Source organism: Falco biarmicus, chromosome 1, assembly GCF_023638135.1.
Source record: "Falco biarmicus isolate bFalBia1 chromosome 1, bFalBia1.pri, whole genome shotgun sequence".
Classification (NCBI taxonomy): Eukaryota; Metazoa; Chordata; class Aves; order Falconiformes; family Falconidae; genus Falco; species Falco biarmicus.
The window spans coordinates 100,278,986-100,298,561 of record NC_079288.1 but is presented as its reverse complement, the minus strand read 5'-3'; the positions used below and the strand labels follow the sequence as shown (position 1 = coordinate 100,298,561).

At 35.8% G+C, this 19,576-nt stretch overlaps 1 protein-coding gene across 6 annotated transcripts in view; it reads right to left on the bottom strand.

Moving 5' to 3' along the window:
* KLHL5 (kelch like family member 5) overlaps positions 1 to 19,576 on the bottom strand; it is a 62,532-nt gene that overhangs the window by 8,019 nt on the left and 34,937 nt on the right. For 5 of the 6 annotated variants that reach the window (XM_056352272.1, XM_056352267.1, XM_056352259.1 and 2 more), the window contains 6 exons: positions 16,779 to 16,915; positions 16,142 to 16,338; positions 8,424 to 8,636; positions 4,270 to 4,456; positions 3,148 to 3,372; positions 2,678 to 2,840 (listed from right to left, as the gene is read on the bottom strand). In XM_056352272.1, the coding sequence (XP_056208247.1) occupies positions 2,678 to 2,840; positions 3,148 to 3,372; positions 4,270 to 4,456; positions 8,424 to 8,636; positions 16,142 to 16,338; positions 16,779 to 16,915 (1,122 nt within the window). The remainder of the gene's footprint in view (positions 1 to 2,677; positions 2,841 to 3,147; positions 3,373 to 4,269; positions 4,457 to 8,423; positions 8,637 to 16,141; positions 16,339 to 16,778; positions 16,916 to 19,576) is intronic. The other variant, XM_056352250.1, reaches the window with a different exon arrangement.

Genomic DNA, 19,576 nt, shown 5'->3' with positions numbered 1-19,576 from the left:
CCCCAAAATATAACAGAGTTGTGATCACTTATGCAGTGATTTTACATTTTGGACATGAAGAAAGATATATTAATTTCTCTATATGAAGGTTTTGAGCAAATAATCCAAAATTTGTCAAGTTACAGACAGATATTACTACGAAGTGCAAAAGTTACTGCTCTCTCAGCTGAAATGCTGCATGTGCTTTTAAGTTTTTTAGCTATAGGCATCTAGTGCTGCTGCCTACACTAAGGGTCTAGGGAATGTTGTATAATAATAGGGACAGTGTGGCTCTAATTCTGGTGCTTTTCACCACACCTGGGATCCTCTGCTGAATATACAGGAAGCTTCAGACCTAACTCGAGCATCTGAGACTGCAGTTCCAAGGCAGCAAGGCACTCTGCTTGCTGGTTGTTCAAGTTCTCTCCTTCCTGTACCCAGTGACCATTTCCACTCATTCCTGGACTTGTTCCAGATTTCAGAGGACCCTTTGTAAGGTGCATTTCAACTGTACTAATTTAGCAGGAGACTAACCTTTCAAGAAAAAACAAAAAGTGTGCAAAGCTTTTTGTGTGAAAAGCTTTTTGCTACCTCATGATACTCAAACAGCTCAAAGCAGATACATCATAAGCAGGAAACGAAAATTCATGGTCAAAAGTGTTAAGTATTCTGCCACAATCACACTACTACTAAGAAAATCAGGTTAGCTTTGTCTCCTGTGGTACTCCTGTAGCCACCCTGGTAAAATATGGTTTGGATAAGCCCACTACAAGGCTGGTGGAAAACTGGAAAGACTATTGGGCTTAAAGTACTGCAGCAGTATGAATTCCAGCTGGCAGCTGGCTACTCGCAGTGTTCCTCCCAGGCTGATAGTGTTCAACATCTTCATTAATTATCTGAAAGATGTAACGGAAATCAGCCTTCACAAGTTTACTGATAAAACCAAATTAAGGGGAGTTGCTAATATGCTGGAGGGCTTGGTTACTATTCAGAGACTCCTAGACAGGCTGGAAAAATGGGCTGATTGTAGTCTCATGAAGTTCAAAGGCGAATGCAAAGTCCTGTACCTGGGATGGCATATTCCCATGCAATAGTACAGGCTGGGAGCTGACAGGAGAGGCAGCTTAGCAAAACTAGACTTGGGAGTCCTGGCAGACAAGTCAGCAGTATGTCCTTGATGTAAAGGCAGCTGATAAGCCTTATACATTACATGTAACACTGCTTCTGGATACTGTGTCCAGCTTTGGGCTCTCAGTACAAGAAAGATCTTGCCATACTGAAGCAAGTCCAGCTGATGGTCAGTAAGATGAGGGAGCTAGAACACATGACATGAGGAGAGGCTGAGACCTGCCCTTGTGTAGTCTTAAGAATTCTCAGGACAGCTAAGGAGGCATCTTACTGCTGTCTTCAACCACCTAATAGGAGGTTATATAGAAGACAGATCATTCTCAGGGGTGTGCAGTGAAGGAAGGAAAGAGACAAGTTCAAACAAGGGAGATATCAATTGGATATTAGAAAAATGCTCAGTACAATGGAGTTCAAACATTGGAAAAGGTTGCCCAGAGAGGTTGTTGGTATTGTTAGATATCATCCTTAGGTATTTAAAATTCAGATACAATCTGAGCTACCTCAGTTAGCTCTGAAACTACATTCAACTTTAAGGTTTAAATTAGAGGATCCTTCCAATCCAAGTTATTCTACAATTCTGTGATTCCAACTGATCTTTATTTTTGTAATTTTGGATGCTATAGAACAATTATACTTAGTCTAAAGGAAAACCATGAAAATCACTCAAAGCCTAGGAATCAAAGTCTACAAATAAAGACTGAAGGAGCTGGAGTTATTCAGTCCTGATGAGTGAATACTGAGGGGATGTGTCTTTAAATACAAAAGGCTGTTGTAAATAGTTAAGAAAATATGTGTTTTCCGTATTCACTTTAGATAGTACAAACAATAATAATATAAATCACGAAAAGGTATTTGAGACTTGACATGCGAACTTCAGTGATGCATTAATAGTTAAGCAGATTGCTTAGGGAAGTTACAGAAACTTTACCACTGGAGGTTAAGAACAAGATCACTCTGAGTATTTTAGATATAATTGATTCAGCTTTAGGGTAGCAGAACAGATCAGGGAACTCCTTGAGGTCATTTCCAGCCATTTTCTGTGACTGCAGCATTAAGTGACCTAGTTGTCTGAATATGCTTTGTATTAGGAATTGGGCATATTTTCCACTGAAAAACAGCTATAAACATTTCAGATACCACTCTGGATTAGATTAATTCTGCCAGAACTTACTGTTCTGAGTTAATGCAATATAACATGAGTACTCTTCCATGACTTTACAGTAATTTTGGAAGTTGATTATTCAAACTATCACAGTAAGAGGAAATCACTGGAGTCCCAGTGAAAGCTAACAATTGTGTGCTCCCTTCTCTGTTAAGGAGATGGTAACTACTTATTAGCCCATAGAGATGGTGTCTCATAAGTGATACTGAGGGGCACTGTGATGCTGTGAGGAAGCTTACTTGACCAATAATACACTATCTTTTCTGTGAATGAAGAAACATGGTTCTTAATGCTATCAACAGGTATCTGTCCAGAGAAATTAGTGATTTAGTAGTAACAGTAATTTAGAATAGTCCTGCGATTACATTAAAATAATGAGATAGAAAAATGAAAGTTGCCTTCACGTACTTTCCATTTAATATTGCTACACCAACAGTGCTCCTTGGAGTTGACATACTAGCTACAAAGTTCCACTGACGAGCCTGTGGATCCCATCTTTCTACTGTATTCAGGTAGCTCCAGCCATCATGTCCTCCTACAGCATACATGGGACCTTCCAATACAGCCACTCCTAAAAAAAAACCAACGAAAAACAATTGCTTCTGGATAAGGGGAAAAAAAGATCACATTTTCCTAGTGACAGTCCAGTATGCACCACATAATATTTAAAAACAAATCAAAAGAAACTTCCTTTTGATAGCCAATGCTGGAAGGAGAGGGAGGAAGGAATTATCTGACAGAGAGGACATTCAATAAGCAGTTGGCATTAAAACAAATTTTCCATCCCCCCTTAACCAAATTTCTGAATGTTTTTTGACCAATTCTAAACCAGATAATCTTTAAAAATACGCATTCAGCCTTTACAGAACTCTACATACCAAGACCATGACGATGAGTGGACATAGGTGGCATTACACTCCAAGTTTTTGTTCTAGGGTTGTAGCACTCCACAGTATTCAATGTTTTCAGTCCATCTCTGCCACCAACGACGTACAATTTGTCATCTAAGACTGCAACTCCAAACTGTAATCTTCGTCCATTCATGTTTGCAACAGGAGTCCACATGTTGGTACGAAGCTCATATTTTTCAATGCTTGTAGCTCCTGAATGACAACACACACAAGTTGTTGTTTTTTTTTAAATAAAACAACAACACAGAGGTCTGAATTATTCATTTCAGCAATACGCTGATCCCACAAAACAGCATGACATCCTGCAGCATGTTCTTAATTCTATGTCTACAAATAGTCTTCTTTGATTTCCTCACAGATTAACTGCACCATTATAAAGGAGGCCTTTCTCAGTACTTTTCAAGACAAAAAGCAGGATTTCCAACTGCTCTGCAGAATCAAGCCTTTAAAAATTAAAAGTTAGGAATATAAAACAGCTCTTGTGAAATGCGGTTATATACTGAAATCAATATTTTGTAATATAAAAAAAAAATCTGAAGCTATGACATGAAGTACTGAAGGGCTAATGTTAAAACAGTAAGTGAAAGAAAACACTTTCTCTGCCGTAACTTTTGTACCTTGCCAGATTTCTTCTACTATTAAACAGTATGGGAGTGTCCATAAAAAGAAAACCTAAGTAACTGTGACAGAACCATTTACATTTAGACAAAGAGCATATTTTTTTTCATTTCTAATGCATCTGTAGGTCACCTTTGTGCCCTTTCTGTTATTTTCTTCCTTTTGCAAATTACTTCCCATTCAAGTAAATAAAGATTAGTTTTCACTCAATTCAGCATTTCACTACTCAGAAATCAGGCATTCCCTTGATAATTTCAAATCAGTCACAACTCTAGCTTCCAGAATGTTTACAGTATTATCAAAGCTACGTAGATTTTTTTTAACCTAACGAACAGTGTACATTTAAGACATTTCAGGTTCTATACTGCAGAATCTTTGAATGTTAGAATTAACATGTTATAAAAACATCTATCAAACATTTCTTTTAAAATGAACAAAACCAACTCAACTAATTATCATATAAGCCAATACCTTTTGTGGCATCCATTCCTCCAACTGCAAACAACACACCCACTGTCGATTTTCTAGGTTTGGTGCGAGGACTTTGCAACATAGGTCGTCTCTCTGGCAACAGATGGTACTTCATTGCTTCCATAATGAGTTTTTGACATTCAATGTCATCTCTAAAGAGTGCATTATTTTCCATATCTGCCAGAAACTGAAAAAGAAAGAAAATTAAACAAGCTGTATTGCTATAAACAACATGAAAAATAAAAACAAATTACAAGAAAATATTTAATCCAAAGACTTTCACTGCCTGATTTAAAATATATGTTTTGAAAATGATCATATAAAAAAGACTAGCATAAAGATAAATTTGTAATAAACAAAATATTCACATTTTAAGCTAAGCTATTAAGTAAAAAAAAAGGCAGGCCATCTAATCTTAATGGATGATTTAAGCTTAATGGTCCAAAGAATAATTTAAGCTTAACGGTCCAAAGGAAGAAAACAAAATCTCCTCCTGTTCCAGTGTCAGTACAGGTATGTTCACAGAAATGGAGTCAGGTTCTGGGTATGTAAATCAGTTTAACCTCATGCTTTTATTCCTGAATCCACTTGGTCCAGGGCTCTAGTCAGGCACAGGCTGAATGTTTGAATATATATTGTATCCCTTGCTCTGACACTGACCCAGATCACTGTGTATCAGTTTAATGCAAGCCTTTGTTAAAATTTTTAATATCAAGGATACAAGCAAATTTGACAAGTGTCAAATTTTAAATCTGACAAATAAAATTCCACTAAGACTACTAATAACAGTTATTAAAGATTTTGGAGTCTTTTGTACTCTGTGTTTGTCAGATGCAGGAAAAATATATTCATAGGTTGAGTGTCTCAACTGTAATAATCAGAAGTCTAGACAACTGACATTTTTCTGAATGGCAAGACATGGCCTGAGTAACAGAAAAAAAAGCAAGTGAAGCGCCCCACTGGGACTTGGACAGTTGTCACAACAATAAGAAAAAGGCAAATGCCTCTGAACTGCCACCACAAAATCCAAACACTTTGTGAATATTAGAAATATAAGTCCACAAACCAGAATGAGATGTCATTGTTGAGCTGTTGACAGCCATCAGTAACACGTACAAAATTGCTGTGAAATTAGTGATCAGGAGTACTAAAAGGACGCATCATGAAACAGTTGTGCATAGTATGGTGTACATATCCCTGGCTTAAAGCTGCCTTAGGACTGCAGAGTGGCAAATATGATATCCATGGTTCCAGAAGAGATACAGGTAATACAGTCTGCTAAGCCTGAACACATCTCTGTACCAGGCAAATCAACAGAAAACTATGACAGAAAACATAATAAACATACACAGAGAATAAAATAATAAAAAAAGTAATCAAACTGTCAAAGCCCTTCACCAGCAACTTTTCAGAAAACTGAGCCTGACTTTTGCAGTATTTCTCTATTAGCCAATGTTCTGATTCTATTTAAAATAGCAAATTAAAGTGTTCTCTTGTAAATTAGCAGAGGGAGCTTAATTCTCCTTTACTTTCAGTACTTCCCATTGTTTCTTCTCTTGACCCAAAGCACCACTTACCACTTGTATCACCTCATAGAGATACTTTGAGATTATAAAATAATAAAATAGAAGCAGTCTTTTAACTGCCAGCATGCAACACTATCAAACTACACATGGTTTAAAGGAAAAAAAAAAAAAAAGAAAAACCATTAATTACTACTGTCCCAAATCAGATATTGTTATAGTTGCATGCATGAAAATTAAGGCTTGTACACAACATGACCCATTCAGACTTCCAATGTATTTTTCTGATAGACAAGCAACATTTAATAAAGAAACACGTCATGTGTATATGAATTTTGCAACAAGATGCAACACACATTTTCTCCAGTTTCTACCCCCCAACCTATAAAGAAGTTCTTATAGCAGAGTGTCAACCTCTAAAAGCAATTTCATCTCAGTTAAAAATAAATGAAATCTAAAAAATCTGAAGCCTCTTGGATCTCAACCTACAGTATTACAATTTAGGTAAATTTTTATTCAACTTGGAATAGAATTACTTAAATGAAAGCAAATTTTTTCCAAATTTTATTATTTACATAGCTCTTTGTACTAAATGCATTTATAACCAAGCAGTTACAAATGATGTATTACCATGAAATTATAGTCATTGGAAACCTGATGAAGAGAAAGGTAGTGCAGATACTCAAGTACTAAGAATTTCTATCTAAAAGGAAGCTGAACCATCTTCTAACTCAGAAATTGATTAATCATCATCTTCATTAATTTATCAGAGATTGAATACTTGCCACCTTACAGCTTAAGACGCTGACAAATACTCATCTTTAGCCTTTGTAAAAGCAAAAAGAGACTTTAGAGATATTTAGGACACTTTGCATTAACCAAAGAGATGAAACACATTATGAACAAAGACACGCATAAAAACTAAAGAATCTGACAATTCATCATGATTTTTTGCTTCCAATGCTACATTTTCAAAGTATTTCCCAAAGTTTTTTTGAAAGTATATGAACCTAATATCCTTTGTGTCTTGGCTGCAATGTTATTGATTTCAGCAAGTTGTTCAATTTTCTAATTTAATTTCTTTCAAATAGCTTTAACCCTTCAACCATAAAATTGGAAACCTTTTCATTATGTTATGTTTGTTGTCAGATTGTCTAATGTCATGTGATCATGAAGCAAAACATGATTCTGAAAACATTAAGACTGTTTTGGGTACTTCATACTGACTTAATGCACTAATAGTTAACGTGGTGATTTTAACACGGGAACACTTTGTTAAAATAATAAATAAAAAGGTAACAGAAAAATATTGTATTGAAATATGTATTTGGCGAAGACTTGAAAAATTAAAATATTATGTGAAATACGATATTGCTTTTTTGTTTCATTTTGCTGTTTTCCTAATCAGTTAGTGAGTGGACATAATTTGATTTCAGTACAGATTTCTGGGATAAATACTGAACTTTCAGTTTCTAAAGATTACAGTCAATTAAGTAAGAGGCATACAGCAGTGGTTACTTAGTTACCAATTAATCTGATTCTCAACAAAGGAATAGTTTCCTCTAGGTCAACTGGCTTACACTGTATTATGTTTCTAGAAAAAGCAAATAAATTCAAGGCCGTAACTGAGAAAATCCTGCCATTGCATATATAATATTCAATATGGAAATATTAATACTGAAATGTTTGCTAGTGAATCTCACTATCCAGCAAGAGGATACAAGATTAGAGGCAATACACAGAATGCTGTGTATGTGATTTATCACTACGACTGAATCAAACTCAGTTTTTGTTGTGTTAACAAATTCTACTTATTCAGGTTCCATAAAAATCCTATTTTCTTCATTTAATGGAGATAATTATCACTAAAACTGAAAAATGTAAAGCAAAATCCTTTGATTGTATAGTAAGTATTAAATATTACTAATGAAGGTTCAGCAAAGAAGGCTAGCACAAGAAAAAAAAAATCAAACTTAGTTTATGTGCATGCTATCAAATAATGAATACGATGTTACACATGACACTAACAAGAGTAGTCTCCTACAGGACTAGGAAAACTGTAATTCACAACTATTTAAACAAATAGCTTGAGTCTTCCTCAACATTGTGCATAAATGTCCAAGAAGGAGAAATAATATTGATAAGGAAGAACAAGAAGTACCCAAAGATGGTTAATCAAATGTTGATAGAAGAAAAATCACTTCAAATAATTTATTCAAACCATACTTCCTAAATCTCAAGGATAGCTATAATTATATGAAGGAAATTTAATGATCCAAATAAACTGCACAAGTTCCATAAAAAAGAAATTTAAAAAGGGCACACCTTCTAGTGACAAACATATCCTTAATAAGCATTTTTCTAGGCAACAGAAGTGATTTTTTCGTAGCAGCTCCACCCCTTCTTGTGTCCTGATTCATCTCAGGTTAGGATCAGAATACGCTGCCGTTCACAAAAAGACACAAACTACCATGCCTATACGACATGGTAAGTCCTTATATGCTGCTGTAAGAATCCAAACCATTAAGAATCCTGAAGCTTTTGTGATTTGTCACTATCAATATATTGATGCAGTATAAGCTATGCCCACTGTAACTATGGTATAAACTAGAGAAGAAATGAACAATTTACTTGGGGAGCAAGCAGAGGCAGTCTAATGTAAGCCAGGAGTTTACTGAGATCTTTCCTTCTCTGCTCCAAATCGTGTCGAACCCATGTAAGTAGTGCATTCAGTATAGTCTCTTCATTAGGAATATTCATGTCATCACTTGCTAAAAGCTTTGCAATTTCAGTGGCTGGCAATAATAGAAATTCTTGGTTTCTAATTACTTCCATGAAGTTTTCCTGAAAAAGAAAAGCATTTTTAATAGAGGTGACATCATACTTTGAAGATGTTTTATGGAACTCCTACTATATATTCCCCTCTTCTCCCTCCCTTCACACCATCTCTCAGTTACACCAGCATAATACTACTGGAGAACTGACCTGGAGGGAAAAAAAAAAAGTAACATAAAAATGTACTGACTTATTTTGACTCTGATCATTTCCCCAATTCTATCATTCAGTCCCACAGACAGATGTGCTGAAATAACTGAGGGGACAGTAAATGGACAGAAATGAACAATGGGTTGTGCGGGTTACTATCTTGGCATGGCAACTGAAGAAACACTTTCTGAAGTATAGTTTAAAGAAATAAAAGGCACAGTTTGTTCCTGTTGACAAGGTACAATGCAACGTAAGATGCTTTGTAAAGCAAAGAGCACAACATGCTGCAACTACTGGGCACACCTAACTGTTTTCATTATTGCTACATTAAACTATGACATTTAAGTTTTCAGAGGAAATAACAATTTTATTGCTGATTTTAAATGGATTATTTTATTTTACTATTTTATAGGTTTTGTACAGCTGATTGACTGGGGAGTAAAACATACAAAGAATCCACAGTATCATACATACCCTGTTTTATTAACAATATTTACTTTGATAGGATTCAATTTTCTAACTTTCATCCTGTCATTTCCAGCAATAAATCCTTACTTCAAAATAGGAAAGTCACAATATGTAACATTTCCAACACTGATATCTTATTTCTTCATAATACTAGGACCTGCAGAATATACTGTAAGGATTCTCACAACCTTAGGCAGAAATAACAGAAGTACGCAGAAACACAATCAGCTCTATGAACTTACAGTGGGGAACCTGAATGTAACAGAAAAGGGCGAGATCATGTCTATCCTCTTACCCCACACACCTTTACAAGGCAGCAAAGGAAAGAAAAGCAGTCTATGAATCACAACCATGTACTTATATTTTGGTAGCTCAAAACCCAATTAACCTCATACACCAGACAAAGTAGCTTCATGACAATAAAACAGTATTACAATCAATCTACTAAATGCACTGTTGATTGCTAGATAGCTAATCAGTGGGATGCTGGTTTTGCTCTGCCATCACATGTATCTCCAAAATACCTGGAGGATAAACTGCATGAGATCCACAGACAGGGTCTAACATAACAATTAGCCTTACTTAGTATCTTGTTTAATGATTTAAAAAGCAAGAATTGCACACTAATGAAAAAACTCTGGATGAGAAGCACATACATGTTGGGAAAAAAATAGGATTTTTAGATAAAAAAAAACAGGGAGAAACTTGGGAGCAGAAGCAGGACCTGCACTGCAAAACAGCTACAAGTTTAGCATATAAAATGGCAACAAAAACATACAGTACAGTTTGGAATTGCATATGCAAAAGACATCATGACAACAAAGCAAAAAAGGTAATACTTCTTCCTTTTTATTGCTTAGTCTAATAATTTCAAAGCTATACCTCAGTACTCAAAAAATATTAACTAATTAATGAATGCTAAGCAAAGAGGAAAAAACTAATTAGGAGTAAACCAGTCCACTTTACATGAAAGCCACACATACGCAGATGGCAACAAGATGCCTAACAGGAAAGATCAAAGTAACTCCACTCCACAGGTAACTCTGGAGTCGAGATTAGGAAAATAATTGAAAGTGTCATCTGCACACATTAACTGTATTCCTGGGCAGAAGTTGGAAAGGAAAATTTTACATTTAATAGCTGAAAAGCTTTCCTCCTAGAGAGATCCAATTGGCTACACAAAAGTGGTGTTTCCAAGAGAAAATGGTAGTCGACTAGAAGGGAGATAAAACTGTCTTTTCCTCTTTAATTAATTTAATTCTATTACAAAACAAAAGTTAAGAAAATGAACAAATACAGGAACTAGAAACTGTGAAAGGACTGTACCAATATTCAGTACCACTATACATGCACTTTATTTTTTATACTCTGATACCAAATGCTTGAGAGTAAAATTGAAGCTGAAAAATGATCAAATTATTTCCAGAGTTTAAACATGCAGTTCACAGAAATTCAGATTCCACTGAGTTCATTTTTTCCACTGTTGTATTTTTGTTGATTCTCTGTCCTACAGAGTATGCAAGCTGGAGCTGTGCTTTTAGTTTTGCTGAATAAACCGGCAGCGAGCACTGATGAAGAGAAAAGCCAACACTTACTACCTTAAACTTCCCATATTGTCTATCCGGATCACAGGAAGAGGAAGGGGAAAGCACCTGCATGGAAAGCTTCCTTTGTTTCTGAAGGAAACAACAAGCTGATCTTGCATAAGTCAGTCATGGATCCTCTTTGGAAAGCTTTTTTCCAACTGGATTTCATCACTTCAACAGCTGTTGTGTGTAAAAAGCCTGATCTTCCTTCTTGTTGCTTGCAGACAATTGCTTTCTGATGGGAACAAGTTCAGCTTCCTCTTGCTCCCATTCTATTTTTAAAGCAGAGACTCCTTTTGAGCACAGTATCAAAGCATTCCACTGGGAATACAGCCACTCTTTGGCCTATGTCTGGGGGTTTTTATAATCAGAATCTGACAATTCCTCTTCCTCTACAGACAGAGATTCTGAAGACAAAAAGGAGGAGCCAGTGTATCTCCTAGCATTCTTAACCTCCTCATTTAGCCTTTTCTTTCCTTCTTCTTATGGGAACTCTCTGTGGAAGAACAGGATATTTCAGAGAACAAACTGTCTGCAGTTTCAGTCCCTTGCTTTCTGGTCTTGAAAGTACAAAAAGGAGTTTCCCACCCCAAAAGTTAGCTCCTCAAAGACCTTGGAAATTTGATCAAATTACTAGCCTGATGTTTATATATTAGCTAAACCAGGGACACACAATCCCTGTGCTCAATGCTATGCATTGCTCATTATAACCTTAAACACACCCTTCAGCACCTGCAGAGTCAATACTGGTATTCTTAACCACAGGTCTGCCTTGAACTTGATACAGAGCAGAATAAAAGAACCCAAAACATTAGAAGCACATAAAAGACCTCATGATGCTTATTTCTCAGTGGTACTTAATGACCACAGTGGGATCCAGCGAGATGATTAGTCTCCCTCTACACTGTGTCAGAAGGATTAGAACCTCAGAGAGCCTGCAGGTGTTCTGGTGCTGAAGGATGTGACACTACGGCAGGCCAATAGGCAGCTCTAACCGCAGGGTTCTGTTTAAACTCTGAACCTGGGCAGCCAAAAAGCAAGAGGTGCTTGACTCACAGGATGTGAATGAGAACAAATAGGGAATGTAATTTTGTCTACCAGCTGCTCCAGTCAGCTGGTAAACTGAGGTCTGAATTCACTAAGAACTGAGCTATCTGACCTTCTGGTAAACTATTAATAATCAGGTAGATGTCAGATAGCAGCTACTTTACTTTTAGCCAGGTTTCACTGCTGCATTAAGCAATAAACTAACCTAATGCTACTGGTGTACCCAGGGTTTGTTTAGAGCACAACTACTGTAGCTTGACTCCTCTCTGCATAGTTTCTGGATTCCAAAAACAGGCTGACCAGCATGCAGAAACCTCTTTAGTCTTGCCAAGGCAGTATGGATCTACTGTGCTAACCAGAACTTAGGGAACTTGAAAAACAGAAATACCTTATGTTTTCACAGGTGAAAGAACGTGAATGAGTATTTTCCAAGTCAGATGATTACTGAGCAGGGTACTTTGGACTGTAATGTCAGGTGCAAGAACGTAAAATCCTTGTTCTAGGCACTAACACTATCTTTGGGTCTGGCCCTTTGTAGGCAAAAAATACTGAAATTTCTCCCCTCTTCATGCTCCCCCCTACCAAAAGAACAAACTATCCTAGCTGTTGCAAGAAAAATGACAAGTTATACCACTTTGATTCCTCCTCCCAAATCGTAACCTCCATACTGCAATGAGTTTTTGTTACCCAGCTTCTGCCTTACAGAAGAAAGCAAGCCTAAGTGTCTCACATACATTCTTCCACAACTCCTAGCTTGGCCTGAATCTGTTACTCCATCCTCTCTAAAATTTTCTTCTTATAAACAGCCACTGGCCATGCTCAGAAATCATGCAAACTCCAAAATTATCTGAATCATGTAATCACTACTCACATACTTCTGAAGACTTCTGATTAAAATCAGAATGGCTTTTCACTCTGTTCTAAGCATGGAAGGCTGAGCAACAATGATCATAAAGCTTTCTACGTGGGGACTGACTGAGGCACTATCACATGTAATGTTTAGAATGCTTTCCTTTTTTTGCTTGTAATGAAGGAAGTTAAAACCTGGCTACTGCAGAAGCTACTAACACTTACCTAAGAATGCCTCACTACTAACCACAGGTATTTCATGTTCTAGAAATAACAGAAGCTAGCTTTTCCTCATCTGAAAGTATTAACCTCCCTCTGGTTTACTTTTTTTGTGGAAAAGGAGCTATTGGTTTTCATTCAAGGTACACTACCAATTGTTTCAAACAATGAAGATGGCAAAAGGGGTGTTTCTTTTGACTTTCTGAAGAAGCAAGAAAAATGCCCAGAAGGCATTTTGTGCAAAAAGGCTTTAAAAATTAAAGTGAACAGATACACTACCGGCCCATCTAATATAACTCCTACATTTATAGTTGTATGATCCCGATGCTATATATGAAGTACAGCAAAACAGGATAACCTTTGTACAAAAGATATCTTTACCCAGACACATCCCATGATTCTGTCAACTATATTTTAAACCCCCGATGCATAAAAATCAGAGTTGCTTTCTATACAGCACTAAATCTGCTAGTGATCACTTCAGTTTATTTCATGTTTCACTTAATGCATCCTGAGGATTTTTCAAGCTTTAATTTGCAATGTCAAAAATTGACCTGTTTTGATGACAATGTTAAAAATTACTCTTCTCAAAAAGCAACTTATCAAGTGTCAACACTAAGCAATAAAGTAATGCAACACAAGTCCTTTTAGCATAACATACATCTACATATTTAAGTATGTAATTGAAGTGCAGCATTCAAATCCTTCTTATTTACTTTTTTAATCACACTGTATTATGTGACTAAAATAATGCCATAAAATCATGCTAATGCTTTCCAGTGACACTAATGAACACTATTCAGACAGAGCAGGTCTATTAACAGAGGCAGCCCTACTGGGGTAACTCACTCATTGGTTCTTCAGTTTAACCAAATGCTCATTTCAGCTGAATTTCTAGTCTTCGTGTAAATACTATTTTAATGAAGCAGGTAAGATGCTTATCAAATCATAGCATATATCACAAAAACCTTTAAAACTGAGCAGTTAATTGCTGAGTAACAGTTATATGGCAATCTGGGTTTTTCTGTCAAAGAAAAACTCATAGAAAATAACATATATAAATTAACACTTAAGTATTTTTTATTATTCATTACCTTCTACTTCAAGTGCTTTAAAAGAACCAAAATTACATGGAAAAGGCAGAAGTATATACTATACTCAGTAAAACCCCCCATTGTTCTATGCTGCCCATTGCATTGTTTTTGAGAAACAGAATTTCCAGGTACTACAGGTGCGCTTAACCCTTATGCTCTAATACTTCTTAATGGAAAGAGCATCAAGTGGCTAGTAGTTACTACTGTTGAACATTTTCTTTTTTTGAACAGCTTTTAAACAAATTAAATTACTTGGGGATTTATTTTAATTGAAGATTCAATTGAACTATACATTTCTATGCAGTTTCCATAGCAACATTAATTTCAAACTAAAGAGGCTGCTCCTCTATTACTCATTATTACTAAAATTCAATTTCATGTCTCTGTTGGAGCTGAGCAACATAAAAAGAGGCCCTGGGAAGAATCCATCTAGCACAACCAATTAGTTTTGAAAATGGCTTTTTAAAATCCACCTAATTTAAATTTCATCCAAATTGAAGCCTTAAAAGCAACAATTTTGCCACTGAAGTAAACAATGGCCAAAAGGCATATAACTATTTTCCAGAGGTCTGAACAAAAGAAAGGTAAGTGCTGTATGTATGGCTTTTAGAAAGTTCATAGCCCCTTTCTGCCACAAGTCATGAAATGCCAGTCAAAACAGTAAAACTATAATCCCTAACGTTCATCTTTAAAGATGCATTAATCTAACATTTATTACCATTCTGATCTTGGCAGTCCACTTAGAAGGGGCATGACAACAGCACAGACCAAAACATATTCTTACTCTGAAAAAGAACAGGTAGGTCAGAGAAGGGAGGGTCTCTTTTTGAACACTTTTTGTATCACTGTCTCACTCTTCTTCAAAGGCATCAGCCACATTCATCTTTACTGTTTCATATGACTGTCTACCTAATTGTTGTCTCCTTGCTTTTGTTTAAGCAATAAGGAAGATCAAGAAAAGAAATGTAAATTACAGTCTGCACACTATTTTTGGCCTGTTTTGGTGTGTTCATGATTTTAAATACATCAGAGATCCACTCATCGAGGAAGAACATTGTATCATATATAAAAAAAAAAAAGGTCTATTTTAAATACACATTAAACTAAGTTACTTTAAGCCAAGAAGAAATAATAATAATAAAAGACACTTTAAAACCAGCAAAAACTAAGGCACCTAGAGGAAAAGCCCTGGATTTCTAATACTAATTAGAAGACGGAAGTTACACCTCTTGGATCTAAACCAATAGCTTAACGGCCATGCCGCACAAGCAAATTAAGTACTATCTTCATTCCCACATCTATTACACAATATCTACATGCCCTCATTCAGGTCCCAAGAGCTTACATAGGTGAAATTTTATCAAGAAGAAAGAAAAATGCCTCACAAAACTGCAGCGAACAGATGAACTGACTTGTCTCAGAGATAATTCTCCTTCTTCTGCTGATAACATTACTAAAACATACTTGTGAGAAGGAGAAGAACATTTTACATTAAAGGATTACTATTATGAAGATGAACTTTAACTAAGCTGGCAGGTCAGTCTTTCCATAAAATAACTCTGTAAGTATCACTGGCAAATTTTTATTTTGCCACATATTGCCTATTCTAAGATTAAATTAGTAATGGAATGCCAGGATGGCATCAAACAAGAAATTAAGGATAATGCAGAATCTATGTTGATGAATGCCCACATTCATACCCCAACTTAGAACTTCATTACTCTAGCTCATTACAAAACAAATTAATTCTGTAGTTTCATTTAGTAACGTGGCATTTTGCACAAGATGCACATCTTGCCCACTATTAAGTTGTAGTTTTTTGACTGAAAGAAAGAAGAACAAGCTTTTCTATTTTATTAAATGTGTACAACACAATCCCATTATTGTTACAGGGAACCACTAATGCTTGCCTATTTCCTTCCAACTCTAAACCAGCAACTTCATAGTTATTTTGTCATTTCTCATCATGGGACCGTATGTGCATTCTTGCTTGGAAAATTTTCAAAGCTTTCTGGGGGAAAACCACTGCTATTTTATTCAGGACAACATTCTGTATTTTCCTTACTAAATACAGCTGATGATACTTAAAGTAACAACATACCATCGTGTAATTGTGAGCCACCTTGTGCAAGTCAGTGCAACCCTGCGCATCAGCAAAAGATCGGATTCCAAGGCAATTGGACGGGTGAAGCTGCTTCATTAGGAATTTACAGCATGCTTCTACAACCTGAGAGAGCTGAAGAAGGCAAGCTGTAGACAACAGGCACTCAATGTTATCTTCTTTTAATTCAAGGCGACCTAGTAACATTAAAAAGATCAATTAGTTTGCTCTAATAATTTGTAATTCCCTAAAACTCAGAGGCAACAGGATTATTTACAGATTATAAGGCTTTGCAAACATCACCCTCAGCAACAGATAACCAGCTTTTCAAAATTAGTACCTATAATGATGTAAGGAAAGGGAATCCTAGTAAGTCCTTTTTTTTTTTTTTGTCAGTCATGATACATTTAAAATATTCACGTATTTTGTTATCTAACTGAATACAGTATTATCAGAGAAACTTATATCCTACCAGCTTTCCTCAGGTAAATAAAATGAAATCATCATTGCCATTATTTATAAGGAATTAAACAATGTGAATAATAATTTGTAAGGAGCATCTGGAATCTAGTAATGGAATATAATGCTCACAGGAGGACGATTCATTAGATGACGTTCCCATTTTCATTCTAATTACCTGTATATGCATATTGAACCAGAGCCCACAATGCATTTGGCTCCACGCCTTCCATCTTGATTTCTTCCTGTCTTGCTTCCCTCACATCATTAGTGAACATTGCTGCAAAGTAGTCCGAAACAGAGGAGAGAACCAATCTAAGCACATTGTGCAGGCGAAAATGAGAGACACAAAGAGGAAAAAAAAAAAAACCAACAAAAAAAACTTAGTCAACCTGATGTTTGTTAATTTATGATTCATTATTTTGTTCTTTGAAGAAACACTGCATTGAGAAAAACATTTTAAAATTGACATACTGCTCCATGGTCTAGTTCCCCTTTATGAATAATGAAGTACTGTTACTAAATCTACATTTGCTGCTGAAGCAAACTAATTACCCTTTCAAAGCTCAATGACTTTTAACAGCCAACACAGAAACAACCCACAAAACCCACATAAATTGGAAATGAAAAACAAATATACTTTATGAAGATTTAAAAAACCTGAATTTACTTCCATTTATATTATGTCAATTGCTTTTTTAAACGTGAAAGAATGACTTACTAGTCCTTTTCAAAGTGCTTTAAAATGTTTTTACCCTTGGTGCACAAATGCATTCCTTTACTAATACTGATAGAACTAGGCACAGTAAACATGGAGATGGTACAGAGTAATCTTTTGTGGATATGTATTTAGCCTTTTGTTAACAATTCTGAGTATTTTAAGATACTGAGTAAACATGTTAGTGCACAACAGAAATTTCTTTGGATTACTAAAACACTGACTAAATAGAACAATGCCACTCCACAAGACGTGCAAGAATTTTGATGTCTCCATATGTTCACAGGACTAGGGTGAAAAAGGAAATCATGTGGAGCAGAGAGCAGGAATATTCAACCTTTAATTCTGTTGTATGAAACCTACCATAACTATTCCATGAGGTCTGCTGGTTTCTTCCCTAAAAGACCTCTAGGAACAGCCTTGTGGTTTGGATCAATTTTTGTGCTGCAGTAGTTCACTGTTGCCTTGCTCAAAGGGAATTCAAATTTAAACACATTTGCATATGTACTGAGCTGTACAAACAGCAAGCCCAAGAATCAAGCCTAATCCAAATACACTACACACTCCATCTGCATACATTCAGTGAATATAACACTTCACAAAATCACTCAGCACAGACCAAACAGACGTTATATTGGCTTCTCACGATGACTGAGGTCAGGTATCACAAAACAGAGTAAAATGAATTGATTTTTTCATCCTACAATTTTCCCATTAGTCAATAAAAAACAGTTACTACTTTACTTGTGCCATTTGACACCCACTTTTCATTGATCTTTTAATCTAATAGCTAGTAACTGATTTTTCTTTCAACCTTTCTTTTTGGATTGTCCAAAACTAAACTGCATTCCCACGTACAGATTATACCATGTGAAGCAGCTAATACCTTTATATAACTGAAGAATCCACAGAAGATTTTCCCCATCCATATTTAACCATTTTGCTAAAAAAGCTCTAAAAGAGCTAAATACGATTTTTCAAAAGAATAATCTATGCAACAACTATAAAAACTACACTTATATCCACAATCTCCCAGTTAACAGAGCCATGTCATGGCTCTGCTAGTATTTAACACAAAAGATAATCTCTTTGTGTTATTTATTAATCATTAAAATTAACATATTCATCCATATCAAGAGGTCACTGGGAGCTACTGATGCTGCAAAATACTGCCTTTACTCAGTTTAGAAACCGAAGAAAGCTACGGGGTTTGTATTCTGAGTTCATGTTTCTTTCATAATCGGCCCAACTAAAATGCCTATGAAATTAGTATATATTGACATTAGAGAGGCCTCTTAGCAGTAACAAACAACAACAACAAAATAATCAAGAAAAAGTTGTAATATAATTGACATTGTATTGTTTAACTGGGGATGTTGAACATGTTTACCTTTATCTCCTTACCTAATTCCCAACTACTGCCAAATATTCAATCCCGTACAGGGAAGTTTACAAAAATTTGGCTACAGAATTATATACATGCAGTAGATTGGCTGCTCTTTTTCAGTGTACAGAAAATATGTAGAGAAAAGGAACACATGAATACCAGAATTTTTCATCTTGGAGATCATAAGATACCCGAACAGTTAATCTCTGGAAAAACCACTCAACAGCTATGGGCCAAATACTAACAAAGTCTGGGTGTTTCAGCATCTCTTCCTGCTCTTACCGGAGGGTCCAATGCTTCTGAGATCTTTAACTTCTGTGGTTTGTACTGATCCAACAACAGAAAGACCCACCATGATGGTTTACACTTATTTTGAATTTTCTAAGAGCCAGTAAAATACGTGTAACCAGGATGGCATACCTGAATTAAATTGTACTGCTTGCTGGAATTGCCACAAGCTGCATCATCTAGACAGTTTTCTACATCTACAAAGCAATTATTACCTAAAACAATGATAGATGTCAAACCTGGCCATTTACAGATTTAGTATCTCCCAACCTGATTCACCTGACAGAATGAAGCTTCTTCACATCTTGAAGATAAAAGGGACACTTCCTAGGCAACTCCTTGTTTGCAGCTGTGTAACAGCTCAAAATAGTCCTACAGAACTCACTAATAGCATTCACTGAATTTGTAAGGTGATATACTGAATAGTTCATGAGATGTAGCTTCGAAGCACTAAACACACTGGTGGCTTCTGCTAGTTTCTATTCTTGATAACAAAGCATGTCAATAATAAAAAGAATATATGAAAGTCGTACTATCCCGCACTACTAATACATCTATATTTAAATTAAATTTGTTTAAAAGC